The sequence below is a fragment of the Rosa rugosa genome, chromosome 1, assembly GCF_958449725.1.
Source record: "Rosa rugosa chromosome 1, drRosRugo1.1, whole genome shotgun sequence".
Lineage (NCBI taxonomy): Eukaryota > Viridiplantae > Streptophyta > Magnoliopsida > Rosales > Rosaceae > Rosa > Rosa rugosa.
Genome location: NC_084820.1, coordinates 30,159,486 through 30,185,021, shown reverse-complemented (window position 1 = coordinate 30,185,021; position 25,536 = coordinate 30,159,486). Strand labels below are relative to the sequence as shown.

At 39.0% G+C, this 25,536-nt stretch overlaps 1 protein-coding gene and 1 long non-coding RNA gene across 2 annotated transcripts; both read right to left on the bottom strand.

Annotated features, from left to right (window-relative positions):
* Positions 1-8,509: 8,509 nt before the first annotated feature.
* Positions 8,510-10,251, bottom strand: LOC133734979 (allene oxide synthase-like). The gene has a single exon (XM_062162536.1). It carries the CDS (start codon positions 10,130-10,132, stop codon positions 8,633-8,635), a length of 1,500 nt encoding a protein of 499 aa, XP_062018520.1. The 5' UTR covers positions 10,133-10,251; the 3' UTR covers positions 8,510-8,632.
* Positions 10,252-17,242: 6,991 nt separating this feature from the next.
* Positions 17,243-25,536, bottom strand: LOC133734967 (uncharacterized). Its single transcript, XR_009858715.1, has 4 exons — positions 25,383-25,536; positions 19,249-19,459; positions 18,798-18,945; positions 17,243-17,971 (listed from the first exon to the last, which is right to left on the bottom strand). It is a non-coding gene; the product is annotated as an uncharacterized LOC133734967 (long non-coding RNA).

Below are 25,536 nucleotides of genomic sequence, written 5' to 3'. Positions count from 1 at the left end.
AACTGGGAAAGAACATGAAACCCAGGAGGATCCCAAAGAAAAACTCCTCAAAAGGTTCCTGCTAGGCCCCAAGGGACTAGCTTTAACTGATCAATCCCAGGGTAAAGGATTGGCTAGCCCGTCTCAAACGGCAGACGGTAAAGGCTCATCAAGACCGTTGACGGCTATTGCTTTGCCAAAAAGCAAACCGACTCCAACTGGAGTCATAAATGTTTTTAATTATGAACTTCAAACGTTCGATACTCCTGTGTTCAGAACTGGCAGGAGACTAGCTTACCACCAGAAGACAATCCTGGATAATCTGTTATTTGCCTTTCAGGAAAGAAGTAGTGGTCTGATGTTCCCAGCTCTATTTGCATTAGCTGAAGAACTTTTTAAAAATGCTAGACCACAGTTTGAAGAAACTCAGCAGAGTGGTGTTCGAAAAGAAAAAATCTACTTCCTTGAAGATCCAGAGAGTGCTAGGATCCCTATCATAGCCCTAAGAGAATCAGACTGGCATGAATTCCATAGTCTGATAGGAAGTCATAATTCCGAAGACCGTATTCCTCCAACCCTCTTCATTATTGCAGGACCATATGTTGGAAGATACCTAGTAAATGTTCAGAGTGAACATCCTCAAGAACACAAGCTTTGGCTTGTGGAAAATGGTTTTGTTCGTAATCTTTGGAGCAAAACAAATGATGATCTCAAGAGTTTGCTCCCCATTATCGTCAACACAGTCAAAAACATCAGAAAAAATGACTGTACCCTGAGACTGAAGTTCAGATCCACTCCACCAGAATGGATTCAGAAAACAAACGGTGAGACTGAAGCATCCCATTATGTAAGAATTATTCAACGAAAATATCTTCAGCCTGCCTGTGTTGGATACAATGGCCAGCCAAACACAAGCATTCCATGGATGAAGGCCATGTCCCTTGAATATATTAAGAAGATCATCTCTGAAGATACCAACAATACCTTCCTGGTAGCAGGAGAAAAAACCATTGTTACTGCCTACGATCATCCTGACGTAGTCAGCAGTGACCTATTCCTATCTCTCACCAGAAAAGAGATAGACTCGACACTGGCATGCCTACAGTGAGTCGAAAGACTTGAAAATGACTACCACTACAAAATGTATGTTGATACAGATGTCGAAGACAATGCAACAACTGCTAGAATGGCCCAGGCGGATAACAACTCATTTGTCCTAGGCTACAATTCAGAAACATATGAGAACATGTGAAGCAGTAGGTGTAGAAAACACCGAAAGTACTTTTGGACTCTTCCCTAAAGCTACTTTTGCTTTTCAAAAAAGAAGAAGGTGAAAAACATTTCACCTAAAGGAATCTGCTTTTCCCCGTCCGACCTCCACCAACAGGAGCACTCAGGAAAGCAGGAAATCACGGAGTTGTTCTGTACATTTTGTTGTTTTGAATTCTAGTTTGAGTTCCACTCCCTATATAAGGAGCTTTAGTTTCATTTGTAAGGCATTCGAAAATTGAGACAGAATCATATTCTCTTAAACAAGAAAGCCATAAGTAGCAGTTTGCTCTTCCTTCCTGTAGAGTGTGAAGTAGTGTGCTTTTTCAAGTAAGTATTTTTATAGTCATGAATAGCTAAAACACCTTTTAGCTGTTTACCCAAGAGTGAGGCTCTGGGTTTATCAGTTGTATTTATGTTTAAATAAATAAATTTTTGACTATGGGACCAGTACCTTATCACAAAAATATTTGTTCTATTAATTTTTGTATCTTTATTTTCATCTGTTAGAAGGCCTGCATTTAGTTTTAAAAATATCTTGCATATTTACCAGAATCATCATTCACTTTGGCAGCAGTGATTCCGCCCTGTTAGTAACCGCTTAGACAGGAAGTCGTTAGGTGAATTGTGGCATGTTGAAGGCTAGTCCTTAGGAGAGGAAGATTTTGTCTATCTGCTCGATACTATAGAATTTTTGCAGAATTTCCAACAGCAAGTTACAATAGTAGAACTTAACGGTTAAACTTAACGGTGTTAGTCCTATATACTAAAATGAAGTTAAAATGAAAAGTTCATACACCATTCTGATAGTTTTAGAAGTTCATACACCAAAGTGTAGAATTATCCATATTTCATACACTATTTGTGATAAAATCTCTATATGCCGCCAATATTGCAGAGAGAAAGAGAGTTAACTAGGTATTGGTGTATTGGGATTTTGGGTAGAGAGTTTATCATCAAACTCTAATTGTATTCTCTCCAATTGATTATAGTGGAATTTCTTGCCGGCTCCGAAAGTGGACGTAGCTCAATCACATTGATTGAGTGAACCACTATAAATTCTTGTGTTCTTGTGTTTGCTTTCTTTTTCGTTGTTTTGGTCGCTCATCTAGTTCCATATCAATATTGTGTTTGTTACGCTTCCGCACAACAACCCACTCATAGTGGCATTGTCGATGTCCAATTCTTCCAAGGATACAAACCTTGTAAGATCATCAGGAAATGACCCCCACCACAGATTTCCACCCAAGTATAATGACATAAGGGTATCCTGTGCACAAGACAAGTTGCCTATAGATTGTTCAAGTTTGTCAGCAAAATTGTTTGACAATAAATTTAGTTTTTCCAATCTGCATAGGCTTCGAAAGGAATTTGGTATGCCACCTTCAATTTGATTATAAGAGAGGTCAAGAGATAAAAGAGAATCCATGTTTGTGAAAGCATCTGGGATGGGACCTTTAATCCTGTTATTAGATAGGCCAATGGAAACAAGGTTCTTGCTGACATTGCCTATCCAACAAAATACTGAAGAGCTGAGGAAATTACGAGGGAGATGAAATACTCGAAGAGAGGTGGAAGAATTAATAAAGGAAAGTGATGCCATATCAACATCAGGAAGATCACATGAATCTAACTGAAGCTCTATCAGTGAAGGGAGCTGGCTTATAGATTGGGGCCAATTTACAGCACCAGAGAAATTAAGATATGACATGTTCAAGTATCTCAAGGAAGAAAGCTGAGATACCCACTCGAGATTTTCAGAAGTAACAGAGTTCCCTGAAAGATCAAGAGTATGCAAATTGGATAGATTGCCAAGTTGGGGAGGAATAGATCCGCTAAAATTGTTGTATCCAAGTTTGAGTACTTTCAACGGACTCAAAGAACCAAAGAACTTGGGAATCGTTCCATTAAAAGAATTAAAACCAAGGTCCAAGTAATATAGATATGGCAATTCAAGTAGTGAGGGACCAATCTCACCTCTTAAAGGAGTATTGTTAATATCTAGCATGATGACATGACCTGTTTGGTTGTCGCATCACTCGCATGCAACTCCTCTCCACTCGCAGCAGTCTTCCTTGCTTTCCCAAGAGGCTAGAGCATTGGAGTCATCCACCATCTCTTGTTTGAACTGAAGAAGAGCATGTTTTTCCCTCTCCATACACCGAACATTAACATCGTTCAAAGTACTGATATTCCCAGCAGCACTGGAACAACAACAACAGATAGCAGCAGACGAAAAGATGACCAGCCAACAGAGAACCAGAATGTATAGATGATCTACCACTCATAACTATGAACGACACGAATATAAGTATGGTCTTGAAACTAAGCAAGAGATGGTAATGACTTTAAACTTTGAAAGGGTAGCTAGCTAGCTATATATCATTTTGATCTGTGTTCACATGAATCACATCTGAAAGTTGAGTACCGAGTAATTACAGTTTACAGTTTATTTTATTTGTTGATCCAAGTTTGACTAGTGCGAATGAACCTGTGAACTGTGTCACCTACCATTAATTCTTCAAAATTTTATACAACGTGAACAGAGGGAATGGAGCTCAAATTCATTATGCATGATAATTAAACTAATTGATCTTTATCTTTAATCTGTTAATTCTTGTTTGGAGTCTCGTCTTCTGTTAAAGCTTCGAATAAATTACTCTTAATGGCTTTGCTAGTGGAACATCGTACTAATCTTCTTTATAAACTTTGAAGTGCGGACAGGGAGTCATGATTACTTTACGACTCGAGAACAAAAGGAAGGAATCTAAGGGCGAGTTTGGCCCCGAGGTGATTAATTTAAAATTGGCTTTAGCTGTGCTGTGAGAATAATCAGCTGTGAAATTAAGTAGCTGGGTGTTTGGTAAACTGTGCTTTTAAAAGTGCTGTGAGTTTAGAAAATGACCAAAAAGGACATGATGTTAAAATGATGTTACTTATATATATTTTTAGAAATAATAACATTTATTATCTTTATAAGTTATACTCTACTCATTCATATATCGTGACTTTCTGAAGTTCTGGGAAATTTTCGGAGAATTTTTTGGATACCCGGACTATTTATCATGACTTTTCGAAGTTCTGGGGTTTTAAAAATTTATTTAAGGAAATAGAAATCAAGTGGCGCAATCTGAGTCGTCAATTTCCTCCACCATCCAATCTGGTCCGTTGATTTGGCTTTAAAAGGAAAGGAAATGGACCAGATTGGCCTAGAAAGCTCGAGAGAGAGAGGGAGCTTGGAGTCAGAAGGCCACCAACCCGGAAGAGAAGCCTGACCGGAACTTTCACCTCCGGCCACCCCACGATGGCGCACGGGCACCATCCTCTTCGTCTCATCGTACACGTCACGTATGTGGCCGTTGATTGTCCATGCACCGGACGACGAAGAAGAATCGACGGTGAGAAGGTCCGACTGCTCCGGCGAGTTTCAACGAATTCCGGCAACTCCGGCCACCGATTGGTTTGCATGTGGTATGAAACCTCATCTTCTCGTCATGGTCTACATGCCTGTGTGATTATTTTCTGAATTCGATTAGGTTCTGATGATTTTCGTTTTTGGGAATTCTCAGCTTCGTCGTGGTTCCTCGACGCCGGCGACTTTTCCAGCTCTTCTCGGCTTACTCCTGGCTTCGTTGCATCTGTAGAAGAAAGCTGACCACGGTTGGAGTTGGAAGTCATGAACGTGCTGGGTTGTAGGCATCAAATCCTCAATCAATCTTCAAACCAGTTTCGGCAGTGTTGGGATATAGATGAGGGCAATATAGGTACACATCTCAACTTCTGAAATCTCTTAATCTAGAAGCATCACTTTTGCAACTTGTGGATTATAGCATTGGGAAGTGGGAGATTGGATTATAATCACCAACCTCTTGTTTTACCAAACACCCATCCAACTTAAATTATGGAATAAGCAGCTTAAGCTGCTCTAACCTCGGGGCCAAACTGGGCCTAAAGGTTGGTAAAAGTCATTGTTTGTTATATGTACTTATACTTTGGCCAAGAAAAATTCGTCTAAAATAGTCAGTTTGCCAAAGAAAATTCCTCGGCAATAGCATGCAAATGCTCGACCTTAGCTCCCTCTGAGACCTTTGGATTTTGTGTTCGGGTATGAGCCCTAACAGTGTGAAATTGCAGAAGGAAGAAGGAAATTAAGAAAGAAATAACAACTTGTATTCAACGATAAGGATAGGGTTTCAAAGCGGAGGTATAGCGCAACAGATAGGGACACGTGTCCACCATGTAGCGGCCATAATTAACCAAATCCTAATGCATGTAATTAACGTTTAAACCAAATTATCTGATAACTAATGGACTCACGTGCACAACACACGCTTAGCATATAGACTTCTCCTAATCCAAACCGGAAAACCTGATTCAAGATTTCAAGGTAATTTCAAAACATTTTGTTTTCTCATATAAGTGACGTTATGAGTATACATTTCATCTGGGGACAATTATCCAAACCTATACAGTCTTACTGATGAGCCCCCTTACACAATAGTCTCTTAATTGCATTTCAAGAAATACGAATTGCTTTCTTCCTTCAGCACTTGCAGACAAGGAGAGATGCAACGATATATCACGCTATACATACAAAAACTCCAGCAGAGACCAAACCATCCTTTCCATATCCTCCAGCACAGCGAAACCTGACCTCAGTCATCATCTTCATCTCAAGTACCATCATCCTCATCTTCCTTCTACTCGCACCACCCTGTGTTAATGCACTATGAGTTGCTTCATCCCCCGAATCTTCCAAGAATCCAAGTCAATGCCGATTTTCTGATGTTGCAAATCCTCTACATTTTCACACGTGTAGTTTTTCATAGTTCATGTAATCTTGACTTCAGGTTGTTCATGACTACAAATGGCTATAGTCTCGTAGTGGATATATGAAACTTGGGATGTACTATTCTTCAAATGGCGAGTTCAAAACCTCCATGGAACCAGTATGAAGGGGTGAGATATACTGTTCAGAACCTATTCCTTAATTTACAAAATTTCTTTTATATTACCAGCATAATGGAAATACAAAATAACTCTGATGCTCAACTAAAGAAGCATGCAAATCCTACTTCCAAGCTTCAGGTTCACTTGATAATACAATTTTCCTTTTTTTTACAATGTATATTTTGGAAGAGTTTTTTGTGATTAAAACCCAACACCTATCGGGTGGTTAAGTTGGGACAGTATCAGTACAATGGTGGGCCACTGGCCACGCTTGTCGCTGTTTAACATGGTATCAGAGCGGGTCTCTCTCCAATTGAGTCTCCAATTGTCATGGGCCCGAATTTGGGTTCCTTATATTGCCATCGGAATATTCTGATTGGATTGTTACCAAGTGTCCGATGTGGTCCTTAGATTGTTATATTGGCCAAGTCTCCGATATGAGACTTGGGTCCCAATTTCCAATATGGGAATTGGATTGTTAATTAATTTCACGTGCAGACCTAGAGCTAGGTTGCACGTGAGGGGGCGTGTTGGAGAGGAAAGATCCCACATTGGAAAAGTAACAAATAAAATATAACTTATAAGTGGGTGGATCACACCCAATTGTACCGAGACCCTTTGTGATTAAAACCCAACACTTATCGGGTGGTTAAGTTGGGACAGTATCTGTACAATGGTGGGCCACGGGCCACGCTTGTCGCTGTTTAACAGAGTTGTCGTAGAATCTCATCACAAGGTGTAGCTGTAACGTACACAAACGTTGAATGCTTATGAATTGGATTGGAACTCTCTCCTTTTCAGAAAAACCAAAAAACCAAAAATTGAAAAGAACGTTCAGGGGCTCAAAGCCTCAGACCAGAGGGAAAGAAAATTCAATGTTTGATATTCCATTGACTGAGTTTTGGGTTTGATATTGCATGAAAAGAGATGCATCTACTAGTTATTAGAGATATGGAGCATGAGTTAAGCTTCCCATCGGCGACCCGATGGCCGGAATTGAAGAGCACATATGTAAATGGAGATCGGAGATGGCCGAAAATTTCTCAGAAATTGCCGGATTTTAGCCCAAGAGTTAGAATTCGCCATCGACCACTCATGGTGATGTTGACCATGAGGACGTGATGATGGTTTGGGAAGGAATAGATCACCGGACTTTGCCAGAGATGTCTAGGTTTTGCCGGATATGGCTAGGATCAAAAGGGCATGGCCGCTGAAGATGCGATGGAGATGAAGCTGGTGGTTGTTGTTGGCGCGAATATGTTTCGCGATTGAATCGATCTCTCTATCAAAATGATATCTACTTCTTATCCCACCTATTCAACAAGATTTGATATCCAACTCTGATAGGAATTGAAATTTCCAATCTATAGATACCCAGATTGCCAAACAGCTCAAATCAGCTAGACAGATAATTTTTAATCCTATCAAGCTACTTAACCGGGCAGACAAACGCGCCCATATATGAGTTCAGAGAAGACAAAGAAATCACTTGCAGATGAAGTTTTGTTCATGGCAACCTTATCAACTTTGAGTCATCAATTATGATACTGTTGAACTTCTGTAGAAGAGTTCCTACAGCACCATATTTGAATTCTACTAAACGACTATACCTTTTGCTCAATTTTTCCTATCCATGTATTTCCTGTTTTCCTCCACAACTAAACTCCCCTGCAACTTTTAAGAAAATCAACATCTTGCATACAACCAGTCAATGATCATTTCCTGTTCAAACTACAAGCCATTAATTAAGTAATGTCTTTCTTTATTGAAAAATTTGATCTACAATTGTAGTAGACCATGTTCAGCTCTAATATGCCTAATTCAAATCTGAAAAAAATGAGCCTTGCTTAGATTAAGACCATTAGCTATCATGGAATCTTCATGCTTTTTCTTTATTTCAATGATATGTAGCTACAAATCACATTGCCCCCTTTGTTCTCAACTTGAAAAAAAAGAAAAAAGAAAAAAAAAAAAACCTATCGCAAATCTGCATGTGTTCTGGAACCATTCCTCTACTCTTCTTTTCTGTCTCTATTAGTTTATATTCTTTGATGATTTACTATTAATCCTATGTTGATATGACTTGCAGTGAACCAGTCACAGCCAATCCCAGGGCCAACCGTGGACAGATCCGAATAACTAATGTAAAAGTGTTGGTTAAGATTAGAAATGTAGTATATTTTTAGTAAAGACAAACTATTTTGTAACAAATATAAAACAGAATGTTGGTTAGAAATATCAATTTTTTGAAAAAATGTAAATAGACAAGCTTGGTTAGCATACCGAATCTTGCCAAGAATCTAAAAAAATGTAAATAGACAAGCTTAATTCAAAAAAAATAAAAATAAAAATAAACCCGCAACATACCGCAGGGAGAATTACCTAGTAGATACAATTTATAGGTACGATTTATAAGTCATCGACATGATGACATTCAAGAGGCCTTGATCAATGTTTTGAACGTCACTGATGCACCCAATGACACCGTAGTCACATCAACGGTACAAGTGTCATACCGAAGGAAAAACTCTACCAACATTAACCTAGACATAATCAACACCAAATCCTTCCCCGCGCACTGCTTATTCTCCACAGTTGGATCATCGGTCTCGCGACCATTCGACCAATAAACATACTTCAATAATCTCTCACCTTCTCCTACAAACCTATGCCCCACAAACTCCTCCGGATTCTCGAAAATCTTCGGATCCTTCGTGGCGAACGGTTGATATCCGAAGATCATTTCCCCCTTCTTGATCTCAAATGCCGCATCATGGCTATGGACCACAATATCCTCCTTGGCCTTCCCGTACTGGAACGGCACCGGAGGCTCGATGCGCAAAGCCTCATAAACCACGGACTTGGTCAAAGTCAGCTTATCCAACGCCGAGAAAGTAACATTCCCATCATTTTCCTTAACAACGGCCCTGATTTCATTTCGGAGCTGGCAGTGCAAATCCTCTCCTGCGGATCCAACCCACTTGATTAAAGAAGGGAACAAAAGCTTCATGCCGCCAAAAGCATTGAAGCAAGCCAAAAACAAAAGGTTGTGGCAAGCTTCGTCTCTCGGAATCCCGAAACTATTCTCGGCCTCGTCTAAAACCGAAGCCGACGACTCGTAAAATACATCGTAGAGCTTCTTGTAGGCCGATTTGACCAAAAATGCAGGGTAGGAAAACGTGTGCAGCAAGAAATCTTCAGCAAAGCTCAGCAACTTGGGCGACCCGAGTGTGACCTGCGGAGCTAGTTGCGGCGCGAGCCATACGGCCACCAGGTTCGGCCCTTTGGAACCCAATGAAGTATTTTCTGACCCGCAGAACAGCGAAAAGACGAACTTAAAGGACATGTCGTCGCTCAGGGTGTTGAAGTTTGCTTTGCCATTTTTTGAAATTTCAGTTTCCAGGTTGAGAAAGAGGTCGGACAAGTGGTTTTGGAAGAGTGGGATGACCTTGTGGTGGCGACTGGCGAGTAGAGATAAGAAGAAGCGCTTAAGAGAAGCGTGGTTCGGTTCTGAGGGGTCGAGATAGGCGCAGACGCGATAGCCGCCGGTGAAGGATGTGGAGGGCATGTAGGTGCCGTCCAAGACGTTACGTTTTTCGACTTTGGAGGTGTCGAAGAGAACGGGGAAGCTCACAGCGTCGAGGACGGCAATGACTTTAGGATTTGAAGCGATGAAGGAGCCGGGAGGCATGTTGGTACGGAATACTGTGGAGTTGTAGTTTTGAATTCGGGTTTTGAAGAACTCATCTTTTCCTTGGTTGTAGAAATAGTTGTAACGATCTTTGATGGGACCGAAGAAGGGTAAGCCATAGTCGCCTGGGATTGGTTTCAATGGAAGCTTTGGTGGTGCAGATGATGATGAGTTAGATGGGGTGGAAGAAGAAGATGAAGACATTGTTAACAACGTGAGTACTGAGCAGTAAGATGAAGACATTGTTGACAACGTGAGTACTGAGCAATATATGGCAGAAACGTATAGATCTAGAATTATTGAACCTAGTTGATTTCATATTCCCATTGTGCTAGTGATAGAGGTTTCTTTTTTATAGCCATGTGACTTGTTTAGGTGGGCTAGGGGCCAAGTGGTAAGGGGCTGTCTCTCATCATTTGAGTCTACCATCTGCTTTGTGGTACTTTTGATTTTATAGTCTAGCTATTTGAGGATATACTCTTCGTTTTGTTTGAGATGAAAGAGTTCTTTCAGTAAGCTACATTTGTTATTTTCGAAAACGGGAAACTGGTTCTCAATAGTATACCAGACAATACCTAACGTAATCAACTTTGTAATAAATCATTCGTTTCAATAGTACCACAAGGTAGATAAATTTACAGAGTACAAAGTAAATGAAATCATGAGTAGAGATTGTTGGCATCAATTCACAATCACAAGGAACTTATGTGTATCTTCGAACTAAGACAGTTATTGGTTCAAATCCAATAGTAGTAAGTAAAAGTTATCTTTAACTAGAAAGAATTCAGTTCAGTTGGGGAACACCTATTCAGAAGTTTTCGCAACTCAATCATGTATGATGGAATCATCCACACACGGAACCCATGCGCTTAAGAGAAACTGAATTCCATGATTTACATATGTTCATCGACTTTATTGTACGATAATGTATGTGATGAAGAAATATTCAAAAAGGTTATTAATCATCAAATATTCCAATCAAACGGAGATATTTGCCCATACAATCACATCAAGCACATGCATTGAAGATATGTGCTTGAGTTTTATCCTACTAGCTGATATCGCTAAAACTAGCGCACAATTTAACCCTGCAAAATGTAGTTGTCAGTATAAAATAAGTAGGGATCGTTCTAGCCGGGGATTGAGGGTACACATGTAATTGCAAAAACAAATAAAGAATTAATAAAAATATAAAATAAAATATTTACAAAAATAAAACAAAGAATAAAAATATATACAAGTAAACACAAATAAGGGGGGTTTTAATATCAAAAATTAAATAAATTAAATAAAGAAAAAGTAAAAACATATATACAAGGGTGGAACGCAAGGAACAAATATCAAAACCACATTAATATGAATGAAATCAAATTACAATTCCTATAGTTGATTTTCTATGTCATGAGAAAGAAGTTGACCATGTGAAACTGTCACGCCCCTGATTTTTAACACAAATAAAAATCGATATATAACCCCATAATTATACATGCGTGAACGTTCAGTCATCAATACAAAATACCTGGAAACTTTTTCTCCTTTTAACTACACACATATTGATGCCCTGAACCTACTATGTCAATATTGACCCGCTCCGTAGAGTCATATATTACATAAGCTTACGAATTAAATTGCCATCACAAAATAAAACGTAAATGCTCCTCAGAGTTTTGCTACATAACGGAAGTCATAAAAATGGCAAAGCCAACAAAATCTGCTTCTTACCCGTAATGCTACCAGCACGCCACCTCAGCTTCAGCCACGATTACCCTGACCTGCAGGATTTACCCCTACACAATTCAATTGAATAGTGCACCAGGTTGCCACACAACAAACCCGGTAAGCTTATGAAGCTCGTATGAGTAAACTCAAAACCACAAAGCAAAACACATTCTTAAGTCACCTCAACCTAACAACGATAAGCACATAACTCACAATTGGAACCATCTGTTCCAAAATCTTCCACAACATGCTTACGTAGGTCACATCGTGACTAAACCACATGCTCAGATTCCCAACCTAGCATCCAATTACACAAGTTCCAGTCAAACAAAACCTCCTCAGGTAGTGTTTGGAAATCCCTTAGCTCACAACGGCGAGCCACACAGATCACACTCATTTCCTTCCCACCGGAAGTCCTTGTCATCAACATGACATCAAAGGTGAAAACAATAAATCACCTTCCTATCCTCACACAGAGTACAATCGTCATCACTATGACCTTAAAGATCAATCAAAACAAATCATAGTAACCCCTGCGTGCAATTTAGTTCAGGAAGTCACAGCAAAACAAGCAAAACAATTCATAGTAACCCCTGCGTGCAATTTAGTTCAGGAAGTCACAGCAAAACAAGCAAAACAATTCATAGTAACCCCTACGTGCAATTGAGTTCAGGAAGTCACATTAAGACAAGCATACTAGACTCAAAATGTTGCACTGATTACGATCACCATCTGTGACCTAATCCCAATCACCATCTATGACCAAGTCTCAATCACCTACCTGGATCTGTCACCATCAGTGACTAAATATCGATCACCATCTGTGATCCGTTACCATCTGTAACTCAATATCGATCACCATCTGTGATCCGTCAATATCGATCACCATCCGTGATCCGTCACCATCTGTGACTCAATATCGATCACCATCTGTGATTCTTCACCATCTGTGACTCAATATCGATCACCATCTGTGATCCGTCACCATTTGATATCTGTGACTCAATATCGATCACCATCTGTGATCCGTCAATATCGATCACCATCTGTGATCCGTCACCATCTGTGACTCAATATCGATCACCATTTGTGATCCTTCACCATCTATGACTCAATATCGATCACCATCTGTGATCCGTCACCATCTATGACTCAATATCGATCACCATCTGTGATCCGTCAATATCGATCACCATCTGTGATCATCCAACTCATCACACAGATTCCATCAATACATATATATATCACGCAAATATATATATACATGGTCATCCACTCAGGAATGCCACTAATACCACTATAGTCACAATTAATCTCATAACTCCAAGACAATATGGTAATTAGGCTCATAACAGATATGGTGAGATTTACTCACCTTGAATTTCCCGTTGCGTCTTCAATATAGAACAAAGTAGCCACACCACAGAACAACCGTCTAAGGATACTTCGTCAAGTACCTAATCACAATCGGTTCCCACTTAGTAACAATTCACAAACGATTTAAGTCCGAAACCCCTGTTTTGAACTAAAATCCCCACAGTGACGCCAATCGAGGCGAAACCACATCCGAGACCTCCCAAGTCTCCGGAATACTTCTACGATCGATATGCCAAAACCACAAGTCGATCGGATGCTCGAATCCTCACAGATCGAAGCATCGAACGGTCCGAAACCGTAAAAATCACAACATTCTCATACGATCTCCAAAAATTACAAACAATATATCGAAATGCTCGTATCGACGAGTAGATCGAAATCAGGAACATAAACTATTCCTGAGGTGGCCGGAAACCGCCGGAAACCACCACCACAGTGGCGGCACCGCCGCCAATCCAAAGTCGGAATTTGGCAAAACTTCCAACACCAAAGTCCTTCATCTCAACTCAAATTGAAACTTTCATAACGACAACAAAGTCCAATTATAAACCAATCGATCGAATTTTACCTTAGAACAAACCGGACCGATTGAAACCCTAGAATTTCAAAGCTTTGATTCTTCCTCCACAAGTGAAATCGTCCCAAGCCGCTTTGGGAGAAGCATCAACATCCTATAGGCTTCAAAAGCCCTCAAGAATCACCGGCAAAGGTGGCCGGAATCGGAAGATCACACCTGGGTCCGACGCAGCTCCGCCGCCAAACTTCTCGGCCTTGCACCGCCCTCCACAGCTCATTTCATGCTCCAATTCTTCCACTGACCTCAAGAAGGGATTGAGGCGAAGATAACCCACTTTGAATCGCGTCCTATGGTGGCCGGAGGAGGGAGAACGAAGCCGGCGAAGTGGAGAGGAGAAACCGGGCTCGAGGGAGAAGAGGAAAGCTCGGGTTTCCATTTTGGGAAATCTGGGCTTTTCTGCAATTTTCCCAAAAATTCATCCTTTTATACAAAAATGGAAAGTTTTTCCGAAGCCCATAACTTCTTCATACGAACTCTGATTCTCGCGTTCCGCATGTCCACGAACTCGTATCGACGTGCTCTACAACTTTCGTGAAGGAAGTTTTCGAAGAATCTCAACGTATCAAAAGTCAACCTTAGCAACCCCCTTAAAGTCATACTTTTCGAATAAAATTTCGTCCGAAACACTTCCGCTCCGTCCACGAGCCACGAAACCGTCCGATACCCACAATTTAAATTCCGGAAAATCCTCGGAAAGTAAATACGAATTTCCGGGGCACCACAGAAACGTTAGAAAGCAAACGATTTCTCATATTTTACTTCCCTTCAATAATTAATCTAAGTGAAAGCACCTAAATCAATCCTATTGAACATGCAATCATAGTCTAGAAAGCTAGCTACTCAAGAACACATTCAATGCATGAAGAACAAAGAAAGGATGTCAACCAAAGTGCACAACCTAGTATGAAAAAGCTCATCTATTTGCAATCCTCCTTAATTGATTTCGACTTTTGTCCAAAGCCTTTACTACTTATGAAATAGGTTCACAAAACTATTAGGTGAATTGTTTACCTAAATCTAGCTCCAATTACATGCATATATCCTAAGTTGGCCACCAAAGAACATAAACATGCAAAAGTTTTCGGTAATCCAAAATCAATCAAGCAATCTCACATAAGCAACTTAGAAATCAACATAAAGAAATCACAACTTTATTTCAAAACATATAAACGGGCTTTAAACTTTCCCCATAACGTCATGTTAACTAGAATTCATAACTCTACGAATCAAACAAAGGAAAACAAAAGAAAGTATGAAATACACCGTGAAAGATGAATGATAAAGCCTTGAGACGAAGAACTCGAAGATCCTTGAAAGCAAGCAATCTTCTAGGGACGACACAAGGGTGGATGGCGGCTATGATCTTGATGTATTGCATGACTTCTTCTCCTCCTTGGTTGAGACGCAGAGCTTCTGAAGACTAGAGAATGGAGAGAATTTTTCTGATGTTTAGAATTATGAGGGAGAGAGGTGGTTGTGTTGTGGTGTGGTGTATAAAATGTCTAGAGAGGAGGGTATATATAGGGGAAGGCAAGGCTTCATGAATTTAATTTCCAAAGAATTTTCTGGTTGCACCACACAGCTTCGACCAATCACGTAGCGCCACGTCAGCTCTGTTGTGTCATCCAACCAATCAAAAAGCTCCAAAATAAATCCCTATTATATTGTTGCTGATTTTCCCAAGATTTTATCTGATTTTTCTCTTAATTTTCGGCCAAATATCTAGGCATGAACCTAGACAATGTATCTGGACGCATTTTGGACCTTTTCTCCCTTAAATCTCTCCATGGCTTTATCCTTAATGTCCTCCCCTTGATTTTCTCTTGATTTTCACATTAAAATTGCAGATTTTATTCTCTAATTTCAGCCAACATATCTTGAGGGAATTAAGGAACGAATCTGGACTTGTTTTTAGCCTTTTCTTGTTGCACAATCCCTTGAAACTCTCCCTTGATATTCTCAATGTAATCTCCTTGATTCTCTCCTTGTTTTCACATTATCTCCATCATTTCCCATGGCAAAAATCAGATTTAATCTCCCATAATATCTCCCACGTCATCTTCAAGTCATGTGGTCTCCTAATGCCTTCAGGTTTCCTAGCCTCATCAGGATTCCTGCGTTGACTGGGATTCCTAGTCGGACCAGGAAAACTCCATTTCTTCATTTCAGCTCATTTCTGCATCCCTTCTGCCTTTAAGCTCATTTCTTCTCCATTTATTCTATGTACCTAGAAAATAGAAACTAAATTAAAAATGATTATGTAAAGAAAATAACTAAGCAAAATATGGGGAAATAACTATTAAAACATCGCATTAAAATGCTCATATCACTAGCCATAGTACGGCCGCCGGATTTTGACAACATTTGCCAACTAACAGAGCCAAACTCCATGGAGAATGGCAATATCAATATACCTTCGTAATAATGCCATTACTCATCATGTTTTTCGCAAAACAAACACCGTTGCCGTTTCCTTCATAAATTTAGGTTTTAATTCCAACTATTCTTGTATCTAAATGTACCACAAATATCACTCGCAAATAAAGGAAAAAGTTTGTCGAGCCATGGTCATGTCATCCCCGTTTGCAGAATATTTCGATAGTTCTAAAAGGTGTCGATCCAATGCAAAGCTCCTTTGTAAGTCCCAACCAAGATTAAAACGTTGATTTGAACATGCACGATGAAAAGGATACCAATATTTTCAGTGTGTGCGTGTGTGTGTTTTTTTTTTCCTGTTATTTTATACTAGCAATGTGAAAAATACAAACACCAAATAAATCATGACTTTAGTTATCTTGGACTTTTATACTAACAATGTGACAGACGAGCCGTATCTTAATTCTTGAGAAATTAGGCATATGTCAAGTGAGATATATGTCAAGTGAGATAAGCATAACTTCTTTTCTCACATGCATCTCACTTGACAAGTTGCGAATTAAAGAAGTGCTACCAAATGCCATGTATGGAATCACTGTCGGTGACAGCACAACTACACTCTATAAGCTAACACTATAGATATATCTTGGTTCATGATCCCATTTATGTATTCAAAGCCGATAATGAGGAACAATGAATTACAAAACGACATTCCTGGCGGTGAAAACTAAATTGAGCTTCTGAACAGGTAATGACCTCCGATCTGCCTAAATCTTGTCAACCATCGAAAACGCCTTCAATTACTAGTCCAAGAGAAAACACCTCCAGTGTACCCACAAAGTCTGCAAACGATTACTGCGCGCCTACCAGAAAATTGAAACAAGAGTTCTCTGCAGCTCTACTCATCAAATTCTATGATGCATACCTTATGATTGGTTTTTTACAAATCCGTACTTCCCTATACAGTCCTGTTAAAATAAATTAATAAAAGTCCTGAGAAGTGAGACCTCAAAGAACAGGTCAAATAATTGTAAAACTGGTTTAACCTGTACTACATTTGTAGCTTGAAATAAATGTAGTAGAAATTACTCATATCAGAACCAACCATATTTATGTTATTTTGATGAAGTCTTGTGCAACTTCAATGCGTAGCAATAGTGCAAGTAATGTCACACCTAGATTATCTTTAAACCTTATATTTTACATGAACACTTTATTCCATGATGTACACCACACATCATTGACAAGTCGATCATATACATCACATGCCAAGTAGTTGTCATAGAACATAGAGTAGGCAGATTCATTTAGACCTAATAGTACTCTAATAGTAACCAATCAGGAAAAGCTCTAACTTAAAAGAAGCTTTAAGATTTTGGTACAATGTTGGTATCAGTGTTCTACGTGTTATAATAGATCGAAAATGTCAGTGGCACCAATCTTATACAACCATTTCGTAAGTGCCAGAGTTTTAAAAGCACAATGTTAAGACAGAAGCAAGATTAGCATCTCCTACTTAACCATTTCGTAAGCTCCAGAGTTTTAATAGTACTATGACAGTGTCGGCTGAAAAGGGTGGAAGAAATATGCTTTCATAGAATATTTTAGTTTTTAGTGGTTTATTTGAATAGATGTACATCTTCAGTTTTCAACGCAATTAGATTCTGCTCAAAAATAGAAGTTGAAATTGATAAAACTGATAAACTTGATTCAGTTCTCTAATTTTTGTCTCTCCATCTTGGAGGTATTTGTACAAAACTAAAGGAACCAAAGTAGGAAAGTAAACCACAGCTTTAGACAGTACACAAGTAAGCTTGATCAAGAGTACTAAAGATTAATTAGATTAGAATAGGTTATCAATATCTTCCAATAGAAGAAGTCAGGCAGAAGCTCAAATGAGGTAGTAGGTACCCAAACCCTGCAGATCTTACGTCAGATCAAAGGAATCCTACTCCTGCTTAAAAGAGACATACCTGCCGATGGTCCATACACAGTCTTCCAAGAAATTGGAATAAGCCAATTATCAGTGTTGCCTGCACAAAGCAAATTAGCAAAAGATGAGTATACCTCTAATTCCAAAGCAAGATCCACCACATCAGGGTTCTAAACCTGTAGAAATAGAAATAGATCTAATTTAAACAATTCTTAGGGATAAGCATGGCGCTCATCTCACCCTTTGCGCTTCTTGTGATGGACCCCATCAACTATTTGAGGCAGGTTATAAGTGGATTGGGTTTGAAATCATGCCTATGCGTAACTGTCCTATGACAAGATACCTAATGATTCTAATCTATACAATTCAAAAAAGAAAAAGAACAGATCTATCCTCTTGGCACTCTGGAAGTATATAACAGAGATAAAGAACTTATTGGCACATATATGTGTTAATCTGCAGTCTAGACTGCAGATGCATTAAAACATCAACAGATATACACGTCAACACTTATGTGCGCATCTGCACAGACTCACCCATACACACATTATCTCTGACAGGTACTGCCGGTGATGCAATTGGTGAAGCAGATTTAATTTTGAAGAACATAAATCTTGTTAAGACTAATGCAAAAGTGTTCTTACATTTGATATTATATAAAAAAAAATATATAAAAAAAATATATATATATTTCGTGGAAACGGAAACAGGCACACGAAGACAACAGGGAATGAAAAATAGATAAGCTTATGAGAATTTCCAGATGCCTCTCTTTCTTTTTTATACTTTTAGTTTACTTACTTTACTTTGAAAAGACAGACTAACAAAACAAAATTAAAGAGGCAAGGTTGTGGATATGAGTGACCAAACTCCTCTTAAACAGAAGCACCTAATTAATAAACTTAATATCGATAAAAGAAACTAACCCTGGAAATTACTGGGACTCACGCCCAGAAGTTTGCATGCTGCTTCAGCCAAATGGAAAGCATCAGGTGTGTTGTCTCCTTCTGAGCAGTAGCATAATAAACAGGTGACCTTAATTCAATCCTTTTGCCTGATTCAGTAAAAGCAAACCTAGATAAAAAAAAATCAATATTATCTGAAATTCTAGCTTGTAAAGCTAAACAGTCTTATGATCAATGGTTTTCACTTTTCATGTGTGGCTGTGGCTGTGGGTGAGAGAAGTTAAGCAAGAATTGATCCCAATGAGTAGAGGTGAGCACACCAATACATTGATAGGGTGTTAAGCAAGGAAATAATGCACGGAATTTCTCTGTTTTGCAACTGGTAGCAACACCTAATTACTTTCAGGAAAAATTATGGCCGGGGTCCACTGATCCACTCATTTCATTATTGGGTATAATTCAAAAACAATACCTTGAAGGAAGAAAAGAGAGCTGCAAAAGGTAAGCTTGGGTAGTAGTATTCCTCTTCTTCCAATTCACCTTCAAAAAGGAAGCTGCTCTCTGGCATGGCATTGCCGTCAACTAATGTGTTAAGATACTTAGATGACCTCTGATTGGGGTTATAATCCTGAAGTGTTATCCACCCAAGCTGTTCGCACTAATAATCTGTTCCATCGGCATTGCTGCTAGACAGGTAATGCAATTCGCACACCCAATTTTTTTTTACAGAAAAACCTCTCACATTTGATTAAGCAAAGTTGATTCAAGATACTATTCCCAGTGACATAAAGCATTTTGTAGAGCGATAATAGGACTAAAGTCAAAATGAAATCAAAGCGTCAATAATTTCAAAATTATCAATCAACTGAAGTCAAAACTATGATTAGCAAGCAAGTCAACACAAACAGAACGCAAAAATTTAAAGCTCTTAGTCCACCAAATCACTGAGAAATTGATCTTTTTAGCCGAGAGCGATGGATTAAAATACACCAAATAATTTTAGTTAGAATCTTACCAGGAATGATGGATTCAAATGGGCTCGAATGATCACTAAACTCATATTTTTCTTCCATGTCTCCATTGCAAATCAGATGTAATTTTTTTTTTCAAAGATGGTTCTAAAGTTGCTTGTTCTACCATAATTAAACTTCAAACTAGTTCAAAGCATCACGTTAGAGAGATAGAATGACTATGCTAGAGAAGTTTTAGTAGAAAAGAATACTTCAATTCAGGGTTAATTCGATAATTCTATTCATCCCACAATGAGGGTATATATATAAGTACAAAGGAGTAGTCTAACTCTAATAGGAAACAATCTTTCCATAATTACAAGATATCCTAATTAAATAAAATCCTAATTACATACAGATTTACAGCGATTCTACACTCCCCCTCAAGTTGGTGCATAGATGTCTATCATGCCCAACTTGTCAACTGAGCTGTCAAATACCTTCCTGGACACTCCTTTAGTAAGAACATCAGCTAATTGCTCCTCTGAGTTTACAAATGGAAAGCGAATAACCTTTCTGTCAAGATTTTCTTTAATAAAATGACGGTCAACCTCCACATGTTTTGTTCTATCATGCTGAACTGGATTATGTGCAATCTCAATGGCAGTTGTATTATCACAATGCAAATCCATAGGCTTTTTAAGCTTGTAACCCAGGTATTTCAAGACATTACGAATCCACAACATTTCACAGACTCCGTGTGCCATACCTCGGAACTCAGCTTCTGCACTTGATCTGGCAACAACTTTCTGCTTTTTGCTACGCCAGGTGACAAGGTTCCCTCCAACAAAAGTGAAGTACCCAGATGTAGAACGTCTGTCAGTTTTATCACCAGCCCAATCTGCATCTGTGTACCCAATAACTTCCAATTCATCTTTTTTCTGAAACAGTAACCCTTTACCTGGCGCCATCTTCAAGTACTTCAAAATACGAAAGACTGCATCCATATGCTCTTCACTAGGACAATGCATAAATTGACTAACAACACTCACAGCATAAGCAATATCAGGTCTAGTATGTGAAAGATAAATCAACCTTCCTACAAGACGTTGATACCTCCCTTTGTCAGTTGGAACTTGATCAGGATAAATAGCAAGTCTGTGATTCATCTCAATGGGTGTCTCCATTGGTCTGCAGTCCAGCATCCCTGTTTCAGCAAGTAAATCAAGGACATACTTCCTTTGTGAAAGCAAAATCCCCTTCTTAGACCTTGCAACTTCAATACCGAGAAAATACTTCAGTTGTCCCAGATCCTTCATTTCAAACTCCTTTGACAGATACTTTTGCAATTCATTCATCTCTTTCGGATCATCCCCTGTAACAATCATGTCATCAACATACACAATAAGAGCTGTAATCTTACCATTCTTGCGTTTGATAAACAAGGTATGGTCAGAATTGCTCTGTCTGTACCCAAAGGCTTTCATGGACTTTGAAAATCTTCCAAACCAAGCTCTTGGAGACTGCTTCAGGCCATACAAAGACTTCTTCAATTTACACACCTTGCCAACATCACTTGGGTAATTCTTAACACCTGGGGGCATATCCATGTACACTTCTTCCTCCAAATTCCCATTAAGAAACGCATTCTTCACATCAAACTGGTGCAAGGGCCAATCTTTGTTTGCTGCAAGTGAGATTAGAATCCGGACAGTATTAATCTTTGCCACAGGTGCAAAAGTCTCCTCATAATCAATCCCATAGCGTTGTGTATATCCTTTGGCAACCAACCTCGCTTTGTATCTATTAATAGTTCCATCTGCATTAAGCTTCACAGTAAATACCCAACGACATCCTACAGTCTTCTTTCCAACCGGCATAGGTACTAGCTCCCATGTTGCATTTTTCTGAAGAGCTTCCAATTCTTCATTCATCGCCTTTGTCCATTTTGGATTCATCAATGCATCCTGCACGTTACTAGGAATAGATACAGTAGATAATTGATCAACAACAAGTGCATGTGACCCAGAAATCCTATGGTTAGACATAAAATTAGCTATAGGGTATTTAGCTTTGGCTTTGATATCTGGTTCATATTGTTTCTTAGGAATTCCCTTGGTAACCCTTTGTGATTTCCTAGGTTCGACACTTTCTAACCCAGAAGACTCATTAAAGTTTAGGGGTACCTGAGGTGGATCATTCTGACTGGGATCTTCAGTTGGTGGGGCAGAAGGGGGAATATCTTGTGTGTGAGCTTCGGATACGTCTTGATTTTGTTTCAAACTATCCAGAAAAGTCGTCTCTTCTGTCTCAGAATTCACAACGCTCTGTTCGGCAGTTTCAGCAGTTGCATTCTCTGTTTCGGAATTCACAACACTCTGTTCGGCAGTCGCATTCTTTGTTTCGGAATTCACAACACTCCGTTCGGCAGTCGCATTTTCTGTTTCGGAATTTACAACACTCTGTTCAGCAGTCGAATTTTCTGTTTCGGAATTTACAACACTCTGTTCGGCAGTTGCATTTTCTGTTTCGGAATTTCTACCTTCAAATCGTTCCTCCAAATCTTCCAAGTCTTCAAAGACATCAAAATCAATAATAGAACAAGGATTCCCTTCATAACCTCTCTCCCCCTGAAGGGAAGACTGAGAAGCTCCCCCTGAGTAATATGGCTCAGATTCATGGAATGAGACATCAAGAGATATATGTATAGTGCCAGTAAGAGGATCATAACATCGATAACCCTTCTGGAAGTCAGCATAACCAACAAATATACACTTACGGGCACGGGGATCAAGCTTGCTACGTTGAGGCTTGGGAATATGAACATAAGTTGTGCACCCAAACACCCGGGGCTCCAAATTAGGCATAGAAGGGATGGTCAAAAGTGTATGAAGCTTCTGATGAGGATTCTGAAACTCAATCACCCGTGAAGGAGTACGGTTGATAAGATATGCTGCTGATTTCACTGCTTCGCCCCAATAGGACCGAGGTACATTCATGCCAAATAAGGAAGCACGAACAACTTCCATCAATTGCCTGTTCTTCCGTTCTGCTAAACCATTCTGTTGAGGAGTATAAGAATTGGAGGTTTGATGACGAATTCCATGTGACCGGCAAAACTCAATCATAGGGCCATTCACAAACTCTCCACCATTGTCAGACTGAAACACTCTGATGGATTGTTGATACTGAGTTGCCACCATTTTGTGAAATTCGGTAAACATTCCAAATACATCACTCTTATTCTTCAGTAATGACACCCATGTCATGCGAGTGCAATCATCAATAAACGTTACAAAATACCGAGCTCCAGAAAGAGAAGGAATTTTCGCAGGACCCCAGACATCGGAGTGAATCTTCATAAAAGGAACAGGACTTTTATTAAGACTTGGTGAATATGAAATACGGTGACTCTTGGCCAGTTCACAGATGTCACAGTGGAAATCCAATTCACTAACAACTGAAAACAATTGAGGTTGCAGCTTCTTAAGATAACGAAAGGATAGATGACCTAAACGGCGATGCCATAACCATACAGCTTCCTTCGCATTCTCTACCCCGTTGATCTGATTAGCTTGTCCCAAAAGATGCTTCTGTTTCTTTCCAGTCTCTGTCAGATCCAGATAGTATAATTTCCCCCTTCTAACACCATAACCAAGAATCCATCGAGTCAGAATATCCTGAAACACACAGAAAGACGGATAGAAGGTCACAATACATGCAAGAGCTAAAATAACTTGACCAACAGACAGGAGATTATAAGCTAGTGATGGAACAACTAAGACAGATTCAAGGGTTAAGGTATCAGATAAAGCAATAGAACCTTCTCCGGTGACCGGAGTTGGAGTACCATCAGCAGTAGAGACAAAGTCTTGAGGGGAACGTCTAAGGTTTTGCACAAGACTTGGGTCATTGGTCATATGGTCAGATGCACCTGTATCAATTATCCATGTACTATTAAATGTAACATTACCCTTCATACCTGACTGCGCTACATTAGCGGAGGCATTGTCTAGGTAAACTTCCTCTGTAGTAGCAACAGCGGCCTTGCCCAGATTCTTTCGCGGTTTCTTGGTGAAGTCCCACCAATCAGGGTAACCAATCACATCATAGCACCGCTCCTTGCTATGACCTAATTCCCCACAAATAATGCACCTTTTGTTTGCATATGGATTTGGTTTACCCAGAAGACGGCGTTGAGAAGGTCCTGAGAAGCCTGGAGGAGGACCCTGTTTGCGTTGAGCCATAACAGAAAATTCGGTAGTCACCGAATGCCCAATAGCCTGTTTCTCTGATTGCATCATTGAGGAATTCATGATTTTAGCAGGTTTGGATTTTCAAGGGTTTCAAGATGGATATGAATGTTTTGGAAAAGAAATTTTTTTTCTTTTCTTTTTTTTCGAAAAAAGGTAGGGTGATGGTGGTTTGAAATTCAGGATGGTTTGATTTCAATGGTGGTGGTACGCAACGGTTTGTGGTGTTCTTCAGGATTCAGGATTCAAAGGATGCAGCGCAAGTTCAAATGATTGAACCTGCTCTGATACCAAGTAGAAAAGAATACTTCAATTCAGGGTTAATTCAATAATTCTATTCATCCCACAATGAGGGTATATATATAAGTACAAAGGGGTAGTCTAACTCTAATAGGAAACAATCTTTCCATAATTACAGGATATCCTAATTAAATAAAATCCTAATTACATACAGATTTACAGCGATTCTACAGTTTTTGATGGAAAAGAAAAGAGAAAATTGTAAAGAGTTTTGAAGTTCTCTGTGTCTGCAGGAAAATAAGAGTTTAGGATTTGAAAATGATTGACTTGCCAAAAAGAAAAAAGAAAAAAGAAAAAAGAAAAAAGAAAAAAGAAAAAAGAAAAAAGAAAAAAGAAAAAAGAAAAAAGAAAAAAAGAAAAAGAAACATAATTTTTAGGGAGGGTAGTTAGGGTAATTTGTAAAAAAAAAAATTAAAGTAATAAAGAAATAGAAGGGGTGTGTGAATAGAGAAAATGAGTGTGCGAATAGCACCACCCTTAAAAAAATCCAAAATTCAAGATCAAAATGCAAATGAATCGGCTTTAATTACAACCAGATCATTTCCCACGAAACAGAGTTCAGAACCACTTCATTTCTTTCAAGAGCAGTCACTGGTGTTTAAGAAATTCTGTAATACATACCCGTATGTCATACATATATTTATAAATGTGACAACAAATTTGTTGTCAGAGTGGTAAAGTTGAGTCATATTTTGTGTAATCTTAGTTTTATTAGTAGTAATTACACCACCTATGACTTTGTTACATGTTTTTGACAAATTCGTTGTCAATGTTGTAATTTTTGTTTAATTATATGTAAATAGTGTAAATGAATATGGTAACTTTGTTCTCAATGTTGTAAATAATTGTATTCGATAGTTTTTCCCATTTTTAAACAGAAGGTTGAATGCTTATGACTCTCACAAAGTTTTCTATCAAGTACCAAAATTTTTCCTAGTCTATAAAGTTTCCTTCAACATGTCAGCTATGTTTCTATACAAACACCCTCCCTAGTTTCTGATTCAAAGATTACGAACTACTATAACCAAGCTGCATGAAATGCATAAAAAGAACTTGAACCATTCAAAAAATTCAACAGAGGACAAGATTAATGCCATCTGTACCTTGATATCAATTCTCTGCCACCTCCCAAAGTCCAAGCTCGAAAGCACAATCACATGCTTCTTCCCACTGGCAGCAACATAATCAGCCAACTTCTTAGCAAACGCAATCATCCTACCCTGCTTAGAATTATCATTTTAAACTTCAGAACTATAA

Excerpts from the sequence above, each read along its gene's own strand:
- LOC133734979 (XM_062162536.1), bottom strand. The coding sequence starts at position 10,132 with ATGTCTTCATCTTACTGCTCAGTACTCACGTTGTTAACAATGTCTTCA.